Here is an 18888-nt window from a genome sequence, read left to right on the forward strand (position 1 = left end):
ACTAACTTGCGAAGGACGAAAAAATTAAATTAGATGGCCAACAATAAATTTAAATCAACTGAAACCACTTGTCATTTAAAAACAGTGGAAGAGTTTTTAATCGAATCTAGTAGCACTGAACGCTTTATCGAATACATTAAAAGTTTCGAAAATGGCAACTTTCCTTATTACCAAAGACTGCAGCTTCACCGGGACCTTTTTATTGATAAAGCTAAGAGAAAAAAAAGGTCATTTGTAGTCTGGCTAGACTAGAAACATTTCTTCAATCAAAAATGAGCCAGGAGAGACAGAAGGTGGTTTCTCTAATTTTGATTAAATTCTAAAGTTTGATATAAAATGCCAAATTTCCTATGTTTGACTTTGTTTTGTTTTGCAACATATTCGCCTTTTTCAAACCGCGTCAGAGATCTGGTAACTAATATTTACTTGAGGGGACATTTTTTTCAAGCGCAGTTTATGTTCAAACATTGAACATAAACTGCGCTTGAAAAAAATGTCCCCTCAAGTAAATATTAGTTACCAGGTCTCTGACGCGGTTTGAAAAAGGCTAATTAAAGTAATTTTTCTTAGTTGTATTTCTAACTTATCACCACTCACAAATACTTATCTATAGCTAGATGTTTTTTAATAAATAACTAGATATTTTTGAATATAATAATAAATAAATAATTTTTTTTAAATAATAAATTTTTTTGTCAAATTTGGTTAGTCACGCATTAGTTTAGAAGGCCAGCATGGTTTGACAAAAGTTTAGAATATAACAGTGTATGGAAGTTGTTATTTTTGTTTGATTCATCAGATACTATCTCCTGATAATTTATTGTTGTAATTTAAAAGCTTTGTATTTTTTTTTATTACTTAGTATAACTCATCAGTTTTATATTATATTTTTAAATATTAGAATATTATATATAATGGAAGCAACAAAAAAAAAAGTTTAAAAAGAAAAAGAGCATTTCACGGCAACCAGTGGACCAAAACACCTACCCTAAAAGAAGACGAAAATGCTTAGCTTGTTTCAGTTAGTGCCAGCAAGAAAGAAAACTCTTCAAGTTACAGCATTTACAAACCTATAGTTAATTTGCCAGTATGGATATATCATATCATTAAGCAAGAGTTTAAAGAATTGAGTGATGACAACCTTTTGAAAAAATGCACTCAAGGTCAAACACAGAATTCTCATGAGGATCTTAAAAGTATTATATGGTCTAGATGCCCAAAAACATTTTTATTCACAAAGCTTCATTTGAGTTGGAAGTGAACTCAGCTGTATTGTATTTTAATGAGGAAACTGCTGGTGTTCAGAGAGTAATGAGTCACCTCAACCTTGAAAATGGTGTAAAATCCACTGTGTCCACATTTTGTAGGGATCAAAAACGCGTTACAAGTATGAATAAAAAAGACTCTTTTGAAATAAAAAGTAGAAGGATGCATTTAAAAGCCATAAATAAGGGTTGGCAAGATGAAGAACAACAACTGGAAACTTTTAAACCATACTTATCTGAAAGTTTTTGATATTTTTTTTAGTTGTAAAATGTTTATTTTTGTTTTTCTGCATTCACTTTTTTGTGAAATTTTTAATTTTTGAAATGTCATAACTTTTGAATGACTTAATTTTTTTGCTTCAAATTTTCAAGACATGTTCTACATATAGTGATGGAGGGCCTGAACCAAAATATATGCTAAAAACAAAGTAGTTAATGAACTATTTACATTTTACTATTTTCTTTCATTAGCCAACCCTCCAAAATTTGATGTTTTTGCCAAAAAAATCAAAAATTTCAACTTTTACTAAGAATATAGCAGTGATTTTGGTTCAGGCCCTTCATTTTATGTGCATTAAACTGTTTGCCAAATATGAAGCTCTAATTTCTAATTGTTTCCTAATTATCGTTTTTCAAAATTTTGTTCAAAATTGACTGATTTTGCAACCTTTTTAACATATTTTTGCAATTTTAGGAATAAATTGTTGTAAAATGACACTTATGTTGATTTTTATTTTCTTATGTTATGCTCTCATACACTTTTTAATTTGAAATTATGAAATTTGGGGATTTTTTTTTAGTGGTGAACCACCTTAAAGAAGATCTAATTACAATTTAATTTTGGAAACTTTAAAGTTCTTTTTACCAAAGGAACTTGAAAATTAGTAAAATTTGTTTAAATTTAACAATTAAAACGTAATAAGTTTTAATGGGTCTGGTAAAAATGTTGTGGGTTTTTAGTTTCAAATAAACAGGCAGGAACGTTTAAGTGGCACCTCATAGTTACGTTTGAAGCGTTTTATAAATGTAACATCTCACATACTTGGTTACGTTTATTAGTTATTTAGGAATAGGGAAAATTTTAATGATAATCCACAATTATTGTATTTTCTTGCAATATTCAAAAAGATTTGCTTGCGACGGTCAAAACAATTGTTTTGACTATATCCAGCCTGGATAGTTTTTTCACAGTTTTTTGCATACCCTCCACCTATGTTGTTGTATCGCAATTAAAGTATGAGATTAATTACCGCGAGGAAAACAAATTTGTGCTCAATCTTATATAAATACGAAAATTTTTTGTGTATGAGAACATAGTTATTATTTCTTAAATATAAAAAATGTCACGTTACAAAATTGCATCATCTTATCTAGGGTAATTTTTTTGATAAATATAATAAACAAAGAAGCTTGAGAAAACTGGAGATTATAAATTTTTGAAAAGTATTTGAGCTAAAAAAATGAAAGCAATCAATTTAGTGTTTGAAAATTTGAACATCAAGGTGACAGTGAGTGTATTACTTTGCAATCATTTAAAAGATCGTTTACACAAAATGAAACAAAAAACTTGTTGAAAAATTTGTGCAGTTGATCTTTAAGCACTTTTGCTGGCAAACAGGAAACTTTTAAATCAACAAACTGGCAAGAGTGTTTGTTTGGTACCTTTAAAGTATAGATTGTGGTTAAGGGCAGGGTGATAAAAATTTTTTAAGTAATCACAAACTAAAAAAAAAACTGTTATCTTTATAGGTTTCAAAACATCGTTTTAATATTGTATAAACAAAATTAATAATATAGTCTTCATCAATCAATTAATTTAAATTGTTGGTGATCTAAATCAAAGGGTGATTTCACCCAATCAAATATGTTTTCGATGACATGAATTTGATCAGAATTACTTTCATTTATTGTTAACTGAGTATCATTGTATTCATCGTCTTCTTTAATATTTTCCTCAGAGGTAGTGTTGATTATGTTTCTAAACACGCATTTGTGACGCTTAACACTTGCTTTAGAAGCGTGATAAATTTTGCAGGTTTTGCAAGTTCTTTGATCAATTTTTTGTTGTGAAATTGATGGGCAGTACAAATCAAAGGAAGCTTCCATCGAAATTTTTGAACCTATATATCCCAAGCGCTGCGCTAGAGAAGAAAAGTAAGGTTTAGGAATACTTCGTGCTACCTTTGGCTCAGGAATAAAAATTCCTTCAGCAGCATGAGACATTACGACTGGACCTGGTAAAAAACGTTGAGGAAAATATTTTTTCCAGGAACTTCGCCAAGATTTACAGCAACTCGGAACATCACACTTAACGATCATTAAAAAATACTGACTTTGTCTTACGTGATTTTCAATCCATTTTGAATGTTGCTCTGTTATTGGTGACAGTTAGGAAGGTTCAACATATTCAGCACAAACAGAATAGTTACCAATTACTATATCAGACCATACCTCAGCTAGAGTTTCTGCAGCTTTAGCAAAATTTTTTTTTTCTAAATCAACGTCAATTGTTTTTCCAGATGCATTTAGATGTGTCCCAAAATGATCATGTGGCAATACCAATCCTGCTAACTCTCGACTCAGTGGAGCCATACGCCGTTCAACCCTGTTATATGCTGAATAATGAGGTGCATGAGTTCCTGTTAGATAGACATCCAAATCCCATTTTATAAATCTTGGTTTGGGAAACCTTAGATTTTCATCAGGGCCTCCATCACATGCAACAACAAATATAGGTTTTACCTGACCTTCTGGAGTACAAATGTGAAGCTTAAAATTTTCAATTGAAACAAGACGCTCCAAATCACGGCCATGAGTAAAAGCAGTGCTGCTATCATGCTTCATAGATCTAATAGCAATATCCGTTGGTCCAGAATATGACATTGCGTCAGCAAATTTGTTTGGATCAATAATACAAGCTGCATAAACAGACGGTATAAGTTTATGTCTGGAAGCCACTAAAAAATCATGATCTGGCAAACGTACTTGATAATCAAGATGCATCAAAATTGGTGATTGTTTTGTTGCAGCTGCTAATCCTAATGGTACTTTGGCTTTGTCGTCTAGACTTAAATAAAAGCATGAATCTGGACCAAACATTGAACAAATTTCATCCATGTATTGCATGCACGCAAATGTAAATCCAGCATCGACATGCCTATCACGGGCTGTATTAGCAGTCCAGATCAATTTCACAGGAACTGTCTTAATGTGACGTATTCCCTCAAGAGTGTTTGATCGCTTAGACATCAGTCTTAAATAAGTTGCAGATCGCGATAAACAATAACCCAGTTTTAGTAGACTTTTATTTAAGTCATCAAGTGTCTTACATGAACGTAACTCCTGCGATCTTCGTCTATCGCTAGCAGCGGCTCCTATTGATGCAATGTTAACGATGGCATTAAGAAGATCTGGCTGATCTTCAATTACGGCTGGTCTACCATTTTTTTCTCTGTTGAATTTAGAAAGTTTTGATTTTAAGTGGGGCGTGTCATCAACAATATCATTAAGTGTTCGTTTCAAACTTGCTCTCCGTTGTCTTTGACGGATTGCCTCGCGTTTCATTTTTTTAAGACGGGTTTGTTTTATTTTTATTTGCTTTTCAACAAAAATTGATTTTATTTTAAGTTCGTCAGTTATCAACCCTGCACGGCGCACATTTTCCAATGTTAACAGCTGCTCTTTTAACTGCAAAATTTCAGTTTGAATTTTCTCTTGTTGGGGAGTATGAGGTTTTTGCGACTGATCAATTGGTACTTTTGTTTGTGGTTTTTCACTTTTTTGAATATCAAATTTAGAATAAGTAGCTAGTGTTTCATCGATTATAAAATCTATTTTGTCTGCTTCATCGGATGTTAACAAAGCTTCTGGTCCCTCATCTGATATTTCGTTTATGAGAGGAAGCTTCACTGCAATAGATTGATTCTTTGATGTTTTAACATTAGACCAAACATCATCAACTGACTTTTGCTTTCCATTGTTTTTCGTGTGAGTTCTTTTAAAACTGATTCATACGTCAATTCTTTATGCTTAACTTTATACCACAATCGATTAGCTTCTTTCTGTTGTTCCTGTTTACTTTTTTGTGGCATAGCTTTTGCTACTTGTTGGTAAATAATTTTGTACTTTTCATTATTATTCATTTTAATAATTCCGCCTTCAAACTAATTTTTAACTAACTATTTAAAGCACAACTTAAATTTACAAGGTACAATAAATGCAAACGGGGGTTGTTTGTTTAGTTTTGAAATAATTTATAGTATCTTATTTTCATTATAAAATATTTTTTACAAAATAAAATTTATAAAATTGTAAAAAATACTTTTTAAATAACAATTTCAAAAATTAATATTTAAAGTTTAACAATACTTTAAAACTTTAGCTTTTAAAGTTGTTACCCTTAACAACACAGTCATCGCGCTAACTAATTAAAAATTAAAATATGAAGAAATTCCAAAATTCTTTTTATACTTCATATTGTTTTTGAAAAGTATTGAGCAATTATTTTAATCAAATGGAACGTTTCGAAATATAAAGAATATCACCACTTTTTGATGACTTATTATTTTTATTCATTCCCGGCGTATTATATGGACGATTCCTAATATTTAAATTTCTAAAATAATGTTGTGTTTAACTCATGAAGTGAAAAGAGGGGGGGGGGGGGTATTTCAAAAGCGTACGTACTTTTCAACGGGGGAGGGGCTAAAAAGTACGCATGGCAACAGGGGGTGGGGGAGGGGGTCAATTTTTCGAAATTTTTGGCGTACGTACTTTATGGACGACCCCTTAACTACTTACTGCTAAAATCGATAGTATTAAACAGAAAGCCGCAAAACTGAGAATGTAGAGGGTTTGTCGTGTGAAAAAGAATAGGCCTTATTTAATGTTTAAAATATCCAAGAAATATCGAATATTTTTTAACTACTAAAAGATGACGCAACATGAAAATCACAAGAGATATTAAACTAAGTTTAAAATATCCCTTGTGAAAAATCAGAAACAACTTTTTCACAAAGAGAATATCTTATGATTGAAGAATCTTTCCACAAGATGCAATATATTCATATTCAAACTCCATCTATCAAAAACAAGACAAAAATATTCAAAAAATTGTAAATATTATTTTAAAAACAAGATGTACCAATAAAAATGCAAATAAAAATAATAATTTATAAAATTTATTGAAGATATTTCTATCAATGATATCGAAGAATTGATATTTGCAATACTGATATAAAAATTTCAAAAAACTATTTAAAACAAAACTATATTAAAAAAATCTTTACCTTCTCTAATCTTTAAAACTATTTAAATTACTAAGAATAACCCCTTAACAAGTATTGTTTATTTCGAATTTCATTTAGTAAATATTTATATATATCAAAAGTTCTTATATCAAATTAGTAACTACATTGCCTACGCCTAATAATAAAAACCAAAACAAAACTATATAACAGTTACATATTTTATACAGCAGATAAAGAAAAATATTTTAAAAACAATTAATAAAAAAACTTGATTCGCAGCCCCATGTAATTTCATCATTTTCAGGTATAAAAATTAAAACAAAATTTTGTCCTGGTGCACAACCTGTAACACAAAATATTTTTCATAATTCCATTCTTCGTTGCTTAAAATAAGTAACATAATAAATTTCGTTAAAGTATAGCCACAACGGAACTGCACAAGAGTTGCGGATGAAGAATCATCTATAATTAAACAATGAAATGATTATATAACCAGGGCTTCAGAGCCTCAATGTGACAATAATAATTAAAACATTGTAAAAATTTGAACTTGCTGTAAAGCTTTTAGTATTAATAAACTAAGGCCAATATTCAACTGGAGTCTGCTTTGATAAAACAAAATTGGAGCCTAGGATAAGTGATGTATAATAGAATACAAATTATTAAGAAAATATTAGTTACATACTTACCAATGTTGCAGAGGAAAGATGAGTATAACATGAATATTTAAATATCTTTTATATCAGATGAATCTTTTGATAGTGTAGATCACCTATATTTCTGACAGTCAATCACCATATTAAAGTCTGGTTGAAGTTTGTTGAAAGTTACAGTTTCATTACCCTCTGAGACTTTTTCTAAAATAAATGTAATATTTACACTTTTATTTTTAACAACCATTATATCTTATTATTATATAATACCAGGTATGCAAAGTCCCAAAAAGGGCTCCAACTTTGAAAGTTACAAAACCAAAACCTATTCTTGGTTTTTGGTGTCCACAAGCTTCAAATATGTTGAGAAGCTAATAGACTACTATGGTAAAATTTAGGGTACATTTAGGGTACAGGAACTAACATTTTTAGGTCCTTATTTAAAATAATGGCAAAGGATTCTAGGACTCCTGGCTGGAAAATATAAGGTTCCCATTTATGAAATCTCATGAAATTTTTCCTCAAAGTTGTCTGCAAGGATCTTAACAATATTAGAACTTCTTGTCATCAGAGATCAAGAAAAAGTAGTGGTTCTGTGACTTTTAAAATTGGAGTCCTTTATGAGTCATCCCTGCAGACTATTTTTCTAGAACAATGAGTATTATAATAATATTCATTGTTCAAGAAAAATAGTTCAAAAAAATTAATTTAGCATGCTAAAAGACGTACCACAAGCTAGGTAATTTTCAAAACAATCTTCTTTGTTCTTACATCCCGTTCCTGGTTCCCCTAATTTGCTTTTACAAATGCCAACAATTTCCACTATTTTATATAACAAATTTGTATGGCAACATATTCTGCCTTCCAATTCATGCATTCTGACTTTTAACCAATGTATCAAAAAACCACCTGTAGAGAATCTTCAAAGAGCAAGGGTTCTTATAAGGAGCTTTAAAGTTTGGCTCTTAGAAGAACGTAAAATAGTTCCTAAGAATCCTTTAAAGGTTCTTTAAGCTAGTGCTTTAGGAGTACCTATAGAGATTCTTTATTGAGCCTCCAAGACAGTAATATGTATCAGAGATTACTTTATAAAACTCACCAATTTTGCATAGGAGAGCTATGCCTACTTTATTATCTTTTATATCATCTGTGCAGATGGCTTGATGATGAATTTTTAGTCTAGATCAAGTATGTTGCTGACAATTAACGGCTATATTAAAGTCTGCACAATGTTTGCTGAATTCATTTTTAATACCGTGGTAATGTTTAGCTACAGTTATGTCATCCTCAGAGACTTTCTAAAAATAATACACCATTAAACTTTACTTTTTAATAACCATCGTATGTTGTTATTATATAATAACACACACACACATATATAAAAATATATATCAGGGTGTTAGCTAGCCCAATGGTGCCGCATCAGGCCTTGTTACGAGATTTCACTGCATAACAAAAATGCATTTCAAAGTGACTCAACTCAGCAAATATATTTTGTATTGTTAGAAGTTATATTGCTAAGTACCACATTGAAAATAAAGTTATCTTCTTTACGCGTTAAAAATCATGGAGACAGTTTTAGCAAATAAAATCTAAGTTCCTATTTGAAAAATCATTTTTATCACTTTTTTTCAAATAAGAACTAAACTTTATTAAAAAAAAAATTATTTTTTCATAAAACGTAACATAATATTTGTTTATTTTCTTATAGTTTGGTTACTTCTTACAGTTGGTTTTTGGTTGTTTTAATAACTGTTAATAAATTTTTTCTTATTTATTTTATGAACTTTAATAATGTTTTTAAACAATAAAGAGTTTTATCAGATACTGATAACATATTCGTGATTATAATTTATATTCATAAATTAAAGAACATCATTAAAACTTTATGTTATATTGAATTGAATTGACAATAAACAAAATATCTTATTAATAAATTATTTACATCAATAAAAGTTTATAAACTAATGAAACTAAAACTTAAAATTAAATATAACGAAAAGTTTAAACTTAAAACACTTTATTTTCTTTAACTAATTTGTTTCTAAAAATCTATTAGTTTACAATTGCGGTTAACTGCTTTTACAGCAGAGTTCCTAATGGGTAAAGAATTCCCAAAATTCAATCTTTCCAAAAAAATCGTAATAAAAATAGTAATAGGGAAATTTTAATAAAAATTATCAATTACTATTTTAATACATTGATTTTAAAAATTTTGTACAACAATAAAAATAAGTATTCCCAATATTGCAAAACTGTGGTACAAAATATATTCCTAGCTAACACCCTGCATATATATATATATATATATATATATATATATATATATATATATATATATATATATATATATATATATATATATATATATATATATATATATATATTGATATTTGAGGCTGTTTTGTATTATAATAATAAAACAAAACTCATAGTCGTAAAAGAGTGCTCAATATTAAAAAGATACTTCAAATAGAGCGATATACATATATATTAATGAAGAAAAAACAACTTTTTCTATGGTACTTTAAGTTTCATGCCTATACGGCAATCATCAGCCATTGAATACAAATTCAAAAACAAAAAAAACCCGCTAAAATTATAAAATACTGTGTAGTGGGATCTTAACATCGCTAAGAAAAAAAAAACATATATATATATATATGTATATATATATATTTTTATATATTTATATATATTTATATATAATATTATAGCAGAAGATAAATAGTTGAAAATATCAATTGTTTTTTAGGATTTTCAATAAAAAATCTATGAATTATTGTGTCCATATTGTTGGGGAGTATTCGGATGCAGTTAACCAATTTTACTAAATCTTCTTTATTTCAGGCTTATTTTAGTATAAAAATTCAGCAAGATATATATTTGCTGTTCAAAACTACTTTTTTTTTTTTTAAACGAACCCCTTCCCTAAATAATTTCACAATACTTAATTGATTGCAAAAAAGAAAGAGAAAATATGTCACACATATTTCTCAAAATATGACTTATTTTCTCAAAATACAACATATTTTCTCAAAATATATCCCATATTTTATGTCAACAGAAATTAATTCAGACAAAAAATTATGTATAAATATGTTGATAGAGAATAAACGTAGTAAATAACTTACAGCCACTGTAAGTTATTTACTACGTTTATATTTTTGTTTTTCATTTTCATTTTAAGAACCTTTAAGTCTTTTTATAAAATATATGCTTGTCAAGGAGTGATTTCTTGGTTTGGCACCTAAGCCATCCTGGGTCTAAATCAAAAGGGGCCTACTGTATATGGGCAGTTTATCATTTTAAATATAAACTTCCTGGCAGGGGAATCAGGGATGTAATTATCAATAACTATACATATACTTAATAATAAGCGTATGTTGATTCACTTATTAGTGAATCTGTATACACCTATTAATAGGTATATGTAAATATGTATGTATATATTTATGAAGTTGTATATATGTATATGTGTATATATGTATGTATATATGTGTATATATGTATATATATATATATATATATATATATATATATATATATATATATATATATATATATATATATATATATATATATATATATATATTAAGGTGGTTCTAAAAACAACTTTTTTGAAAAAAATCTGCTCCCACCCTTTAAATGTGTTCTATATAATACAAAAACACTAGGTTTAAAATTTTGTTGAATAAAAAATATTTTTAGAGGTCCCCCAAAACCCTTTAATATTTAACGGGTCCCTAATATTTAAAAAAAAAAAGTTTCTCGAAAATAGGTTAACCTGGTACTCAAATGAAGCGAAATTATATAAAAATTTCAAAAATAACATTCATTTTAAAATAATATAGTTATTTTAGGTTTTACTACGTAAAAATCTTGTTTTTTAGCAAAAAATGAAATAAGTGAATTTTTCATGATAATTGTGATAAATAAGTTTAAACTTCAAATTTATTTTTCAAAATGAATATTATTTTTGAAATTTTTATATAATTGCGCTTCATTTGAGTACCAGGTTGACCTATTTTTGAGAAACTTTTTTTTTGAAAATATTAGGGACCCGTTAAATATTAAAGGGTCTTGGGGGACCTCTATAAATATGTTTTTTTCAAAAAAAATTTAAACCTAGTGTTTTCGTATTATATAGAACACATTTAAGGGGTGGGAGCAGATTTTTTTCAAAAAAGTTGTTTTTAGGGACACCCTAATATATATACAACCCTCAGAATTAGGGAAAATGAGGTTGGCAATAATTTTCCGACCTCAATCTTTTTGAGGTCGGTATCAGGTCAGCAAAAATTATATGACACAAAGGTCTAACCATAAAACACAGAAACGAGGTCGGCAATTTTTTGCTGATCTCAAATACTTTCAGGTCGGCAGTTAGGTCGGCATTGCCGAATGCTGACCCTAATTCCGAGGGTTGTATATATATATGCATATATATATATATATATGCATATATATATATATATATATATATATATATATATATATATATATATTTGTATGTATATTTGTGAAGTTGATATTTGTATATAGTCTTTTTGCATATAGTTAAGAGTTTGTTTTTTGTATGTAAAATTTGTGTTTTATTTCAATGTTCTTTTTTTTTATAAAAATCATATTTAAGCTCTCCACCACTCACACATAGGCCAAGTGTGAGTGGTGGAAAGCTGCCAAGTATTACACTCTTGTGCTTTCTTAACATGTTTATCATGGAAATCTTTCTATTGATGCTAAATTGCATGCATTTAAATATGAAGATAATGATCTTTAATTTGAATAATGATCTTAAAAGATTTTCTAGCCTATCAACCTATGTGTCCTAATGAATCCAAATCATATTTGATGGTAATGCTAGAACATATATAAAAATACGAATAAAAAATTTAAATTATTGTAATATAATATTATAATATAACTATATATAATATAATATATAAATATAATATAATAAAAATATATTTTCTTTAAAAAAATCTACATTTTTCAACATATTAAAGGGTTTTGTAAGCATCCCTATATGCAAAGGGTGTAGAAAGGGCGCACCTTTCTACACCCTTTGCATATATACATTGCCCTTTGTGAGACCTTTCTTTTAATACCAAGTTGTATATATTTCGATAAAAATTTACAAAGTTATGACATTTTAAGTAAAAAAAAAACTCAAAATTTGATTACAGTTTCTTCAATAAAAATTCGAGGCTCAAAATAATGGTATACCTTTTAGTAGAATTGCTCAATTTTTACAATTTTTTCACCATTAAAATACTTAATTAAAGACCTTTCTATATATAACAATCTAAGGTTTGATCAATTTAAAATCTCACGCACTAACTATCAAAACAATTCGTTTTTTAAATACCAATAAAATTGAATAATGAATTTACCAATAAATTTGAATAATGAAAACTCTGCAGATATTTTATGGATGATACACACTAAAAATTCAGTTTAGTAATAAATCTTATGCCATCCTATGGTAAATAAACAAAAAATAATAAACAAAAATACTTTTTTACAAGATGGTTTACTCATTTCATTCCTCCACATTCTTGATAAATTTCTTTAAATCGCAAATTCCATTTTAGCATCATAATCTATATATAAATTGTATAAATATTATCAAATTCATGTTTCCCAAACTTTCAACACTAAATTTGTAATAAATTTGGTATGGCTATAATTAAATATTCGCATAATAAAAATAATTTAACAATGCTTTTCGCATCTGAAATATTTAATTATTCATTAGAAAAAAAACATTACGTCACCTAATTTTACGCTATGGAAACATGTTTCGACCGTAACGTGATGCGTAAAGTTGTTATTATTATTGTAAAGTTGCGTAAGTTGTCATTATTATTGTAATATGCTAGTTATGTAATTGTTATTATATGTGTAAGGTTGTTATTATTATTGTAAATTATGCGTAAAGTTGTTATTATTATTGTTATTACGTTCACGTAACTTCTATTTACTTCAAGAATTCTATCTATATAAGAAATCTATTTTATTTAAAATAATTGCCCAAACTTAAAATCAAACTAAACTACATTAACGTCAACGGTGATGAACATGTAAAAACACTTCGTGCAACGAAACCTTGCCATCCTATCAGGAGTATACAAATATTGGTTTTCTTGCATTCGTGTCGTACGGTTTAATAATAGCAACAGGCAATTGCTTTTTATATTGTTGTAAAGGTTTTTTTATAATCTTGTCTTTCACTAGACATCAATTGGTATTGTGGTTTATAGCCTCCGGCTAATTGCCATACAGAGGCCGCGAAAACGAATTCAGGTCACTAAAGTGCATCATAACTCGCTTCGCATACCAAGAGGTGATTTTAAGAAGAATGAAGGATAATAGTGTGAAAATTTAAAAACTTTTACTCTATTCTGTTTCACTCTATTCAGTTCACTTGACATGAATTGAATAATATAAAATTTTTGATAAAATATTTATTTAAATCATTTATAAAAAGTTAATTAAATGCAACGTTTTAAGAACAAAGATAAAAACCAGACTGTACTATTAAAGAAAAAAAGAACAAAGATAAAAACCAGACTGTACTATTGAAGAAAAAAGAACAAAGGAAAATTTTGCTTTATCAATTTTTCGCATATAAACTTTTAAATAACATAAATTTATTATACACCTTGTTGTTGACTAATTATATTATAAATTGTAATATTATTTGATTTTGCTTTTAAACAACCAAGTTGCTTTATCTATAAATACTATTAAACATGACAGCCTTTTGCTCGGCCATTAGTTGTGTAAACAAGCTCGGAAAGAATGTTGTAAATGATATATCTTTTTTTCAGTTTCCAAAAGATAAGTAACAAAATTATGAATCGAATCAAATTTATTAAATAACTAGTATATCAAGAATTTAAAGAAACTTTCAAAACAATGTTTTAATTCAAATTTTGTAAAATAAAAAAAAATTTATACACAGTATGATGTAAATAATTCCACTAAATTAATTAGGTTTAACCTTTTATCTAGATGCAAGGTTTGGTTTCATAATTGTCGTCGTCAAGATCTCCATACAAAATTATGTGAAAAACTTAATCTTAACTATTTGTAGTGAACATCTTGATTCTTCCCAATACTATCTTGCCAATAATGGTGATAAAAGAGCACTTGTAACTGCTGTACCAACAATTTTTAACTTTCCAAATCAACCTTCTACGTTGAATTTAAAGAGAAAACAGCCAACAAGCTGACTTCATTTACAGTAAAAAATGAAGTCTGCTTGACTTCATTTTATCCTGTAAATGAAAGTTTACTTCTACAAAAAAATGAAATCAATTATAAAGTTGAATTAAATGAAATAAATAATGTTAAAATTTGTAGTACAAATAATACAACTGTCAAAACATTTAAAAATAAGTATTTCTTATCTCAAGTTGAGATTTGTTGACTTAAAAAAACTCAAGAACCTAAAGATAAAGCACGAGATGTTAAAAAAATGCGATGAATCAATAAAACATATTATTAATTTATTTAACAATTTTGAACATATTATAATTTATATAAAAAGTCAATTAAGTAAGAATAGTCGCGTTAAACAAGGAAAGCCTTGGACTGTTAAAGATAAAATTTTAGCTTTGAGAAACATGTATTGCAGTCCACAAGCTTTTAAAATATTTAGAAAAGTTTTTTTATTACCTTCTAAAAAAGCGTTATTTTAATGTTTCTTGAAAAATCTTTTAAGATTTTTCAAGAAACATTAAATTAACGTTTTTTCAATAAAGTTATGGCTATACTAAAAATGCGAGTAGATACCATGAAAAAATTGAAACGAAACTGTAGCCTTGTTTTTGATTGAATTTTTTTAAAGCAACATCTTGATTGTGACAAAAACAATGGCAAGATCATTGAAATTCAATCTAATAGCTAACCAGTAAACCAAGTACTTGTATTGATGGTCAGCGGGTTATCAACAAAATGAAAACTACTAATTACATATTTTTACAGTAATACTACTATGTGTTCAACCAATTTAGCAAAGATAGTAAATAATGCTATGATTCATCTACATAAAACAGGTTCAGTTGTAAGATGTCTTGTTTATGATTGAAGCACAAGTAATATTAGAGCTCTTTTAATATTAGAGAATTTTTTAATAATCGAGATCTAGCACCACGAAACTAGACATGTAAAAAAAAGTTAGCTTACATTATTTTTGCTTAATTATATTTTAGAGATAATTCTTGAAACAAGATGTTTCTTGTTTATAACTGTTGTTTTTTCTCTCGGTATTATTAACTACATATTTAGCATCTAATTAAGAAGTATATATTTAAACTAATATGAAACGAATACTGTGATAACATGATTAAAAGACTGACAAAATAATCTATACCGGTTTGTACCGGCCGATACCGATGCATCGTCATCGGCCCTAAATTTGTGCTTGTACTTTTTTTTTGTTATTAACTTTTTACTAATAGGTAAATTAGGATTTTTTTATTATTATTTTTATTATTATTTTAGGTGCTCCAAGAAGTCCTTACAATCTTATCACAGAGCACCGCGGAAGAGCATTTGAAAGGAAGTTCACGCCTCATTCCTTTCTTACAAGATATATCTTACATACAAGATTTTTCTTATTTATAGTTGTTGTTTTTACTCTCGGTATCATTAACTACATATTTAGCACCTAACTAAGAAGTATATATTTAAACTAATATGAAACGAATACTGCGATAACATGATTAAAAGACATACGCAAAAACCTAGTTTTTTAAAAATCTAATGTTAATGATCAATTTTATTGCTCACTTGTTTGCCTAATGCTATGCTTGTTTACTGATTATTGATTTATTTTTTTATATAATTTTATTTCTAAAGTCTAAGATTCAAACTATGTTTTAGGAAAAATAGTTAGAAATTATATAAAATGAAAGAAGTAGTAAATCAACAATGAGCGAAGCGACTTATTGTCTAATAAACTGTTTTGATTTAGATAATACATAAACGTTTAAAGCAATTTGTAAGTTTTGCAAAATAAAAATATCAAGAAGAGGAACATCTGGAAGAAAATTTTTTTTAACATTTTACATTACATTTACATTTCTTGATTATAAACATATCTCCTTGTATAGCTTAAATATAAAATTTATATAGTTTCTCTCCTAAATTATAAAAAGAGACAAAATGCAGGGAGCTCCTGATAAAAAATCAGTTTAAAATAATTAACGGTTTAGTGGTTGCAGATATGTCTATATATGATGTAGTTCAGAAAAGTTATTTTTTTACTGGCTATTCATCTGACCTGTAGATTTGCAATAACTGCAAATTGCTTACCTAGCAGCTGAACCCTGGTGTCACAAAACATCATTTATGAAATGAAAGTCCTTTATATATATTTATATTAGTTTCTATTAGCAATTTTGCATAACTACCACGAACATTTTTGCATAACTACCACGAACAGATGCAAATTTACGTTGCCCTGTTATTAAATTTTATTTTTTTTAAAAGAAACTACTTTTCATCTTTTAGACTTCTACTTACTTTTTCTAATTATAATAAAAATAATAAAAAATTAAAATAAAATAATAAAAATAATAAAAAATTAAATTAAAATGGATATTAAGATGATTTCAGATTTACTAGAGAAACAAAAAAAAGATATTTTAGAAGAAACGAGGAAGCTTTTGAAAGATCACGAAAAAGTATTCGCATCTATAACTGCAGCAAATATGAAAATTCTTACTGAGCGGCTAGATATGAATGAAAAAGTCGTAAGCAAAAACTCATATAAAATTAATAACATTGCAATGGATTTAGATGAAACGAATAAAAAAGTTATATCACTTGTATCTGATTGCAGTGATATTATGAAATCTATCCAAACTAACGATGAGATTATTTCGAATAAATTTGAAGTTGTAAAGAAAAAAACAAAAGAGTTAAGCAATAAAATTAAAGACAATAGCGAAATACTGAAAATAAAGAATAAGCTTAGAGAAATCGAAGATCGTTCACGAAGGAACAACCTCAGATTAGAAGGCCTGAAAGAAAGCGAAAACGAAAATTGGAATGTAAGCGAATCTAAGAAACAAAAGATGTTTGAAGATACACTTGGTTTAAAAAGTATACAAATCGAGAGGGCTCACAGGACAGGATTTAGAAACACACACAAAACTCGCCCAATAGTTGTTAAGCTACTAAACTATAAAGACAAAGTAGAAATTTTAAAACAGGCGAAAAATTTAAAAGGAAAAAATATTTACATAAACGAAGACTACTGCGCCGAAACTACAATTATAAGAAACGAGCTTCGAGAACAACTGAAAAAAGAACGAGAATGCGGAAAATATGCGGTTATATCGTACGATAAACTAATCATTCGCGAATGGACCAAAGAAAAGTAAATGTTTTTTATTTGTTATTTTATTGTTTAAATTCTTATTTTAATATGGAAACTAATTTATTATCTAATTTTAATGCAAAAAATTACACATCCAATAATAATGGCAATAATAATGACATAAATAAACTTAAAGCTTTCCTAAGAAACAAAAATATACTTTTCGAAAATAACCCTGAATTAAACATTAGTTTTTTAAAGGATGGGGATGGAGAGGAAAATATAAGCCCTTATTATTACAACTCGAACATTTCAACGCTCATTGGCAACATTGATGTTAATGCACTATCCATTCTGCATCTAAATATAAGGAGTATACAAAAAAACTTTGATAAATTTAAAGAATTTTTGTTTAGCGTTAAAATAAAATTTCAAATTATATGTCTAACAAAAACATGGTGCAGGAATAAAGAAATCGAAAATAACTCTAACTTTCAACTTAATAATTATAAAGATATTCATCAAATAAGAGGATCTGAAAAAATAGGAGGTGGAGTGTGCATTTTCATACATAACTCTTTAGATTTTAAACTGCGTAAAGAAATGTGCTCAATAACAAAGGATTTTGAGTTACTAACCGTTGAGGTCTTAAACGATGCCAGCAAAAACGTAATTCTGCACGTCATATATAGACCGCCTTCAGGTAATATAAAAGCATTTAGCAAACACTTTAAAGGTTTAATTACAAAAAAAGATACTTATGGCAAGCTAATTTATTGTGTAGGCGATCTCAATTTAGATTTTCTCGATTATGAAAATAATAAAAACGTCAGAAATCTTACTAATATTATATTTCAAAATGGTTTTATTCCAACAATTAATAAACCAACTCGCATAACAAAAAATAGTGCTACACTGATCAATCAAATCATAATAAACAATTTCAAAAACATAAAAGTTAAGACCGTAATTTTGTCACTAATATATCAGACCACTTTCCGGTTTTTATAATTTCACAAAAAAGCATCAATAAAATATCAGAAAAAAAAGAAATTAAAAAGCGAATAATTAATGACACATCCACTATGACTTTTATGAATCTGTTATCCAAAACAAACTGGGAAACTATTTTAAAAACTAAAAATGCTCAGGAAGCTTATAATATTTTTCATTGCATATTTCAAGACTACCATAATGAAGCTTTCCCAATTATTAGTAAATTAATCAAAACCAAAACCCATCAGAATCCCTGGATAACGGCGGGAATAATAAAGTCATCACAAAAAAAAAAACGTTTGTACGAAAAATTTATAAAAAAAAGAACTTATAAAAATGAAACAAAATATAAAAATTACAAACATCTTTTCGAGACAGTTATAAAGTAT

General features: G+C 27.7%; 1 protein-coding gene and 1 long non-coding RNA gene across 3 annotated transcripts; one reads left to right on the forward strand and one right to left on the reverse strand.

Moving 5' to 3' along the window:
• Window positions 1–6600: 6600 nt before the first annotated feature.
• LOC136076411 (uncharacterized) lies at window positions 6601–12872 on the reverse strand. 2 transcript variants are annotated; one of them, XR_010636248.1, is made up of 4 exons: window positions 12688–12872; window positions 7897–8465; window positions 7204–7371; window positions 6601–6976 (listed from the first exon to the last, which is right to left on the reverse strand). It is a non-coding gene; the product is annotated as an uncharacterized LOC136076411 (long non-coding RNA). The 2 variants fall into 2 exon arrangements; XR_010636249.1 differs by lacking the exon at window positions 12688–12872 and adding an exon at window positions 12564–12652.
• A 4739-nt stretch (window positions 12873–17611) lies between these two features.
• On the forward strand, window positions 17612–18514 carry LOC136075893 (uncharacterized). Its single transcript, XM_065789335.1, has one exon. It carries the CDS (start codon window positions 17612–17614, stop codon window positions 18512–18514), a length of 903 nt encoding a protein of 300 aa, XP_065645407.1.
• The last annotated feature ends 374 nt before the right edge of the window (window positions 18515–18888 follow it).

This window comes from Hydra vulgaris, chromosome 02 (genome assembly GCF_038396675.1).
Source record: "Hydra vulgaris chromosome 02, alternate assembly HydraT2T_AEP".
In the NCBI taxonomy this organism is placed as follows: Eukaryota; Metazoa; Cnidaria; class Hydrozoa; order Anthoathecata; family Hydridae; genus Hydra; species Hydra vulgaris.

Bases quoted from the DNA above. Each gene is read 5' to 3' on its own strand.
- LOC136075893 (XM_065789335.1), top strand. From the start codon at position 17,612: ATGGAAACTAATTTATTATCTAATTTTAATGCAAAAAATTACACATCC.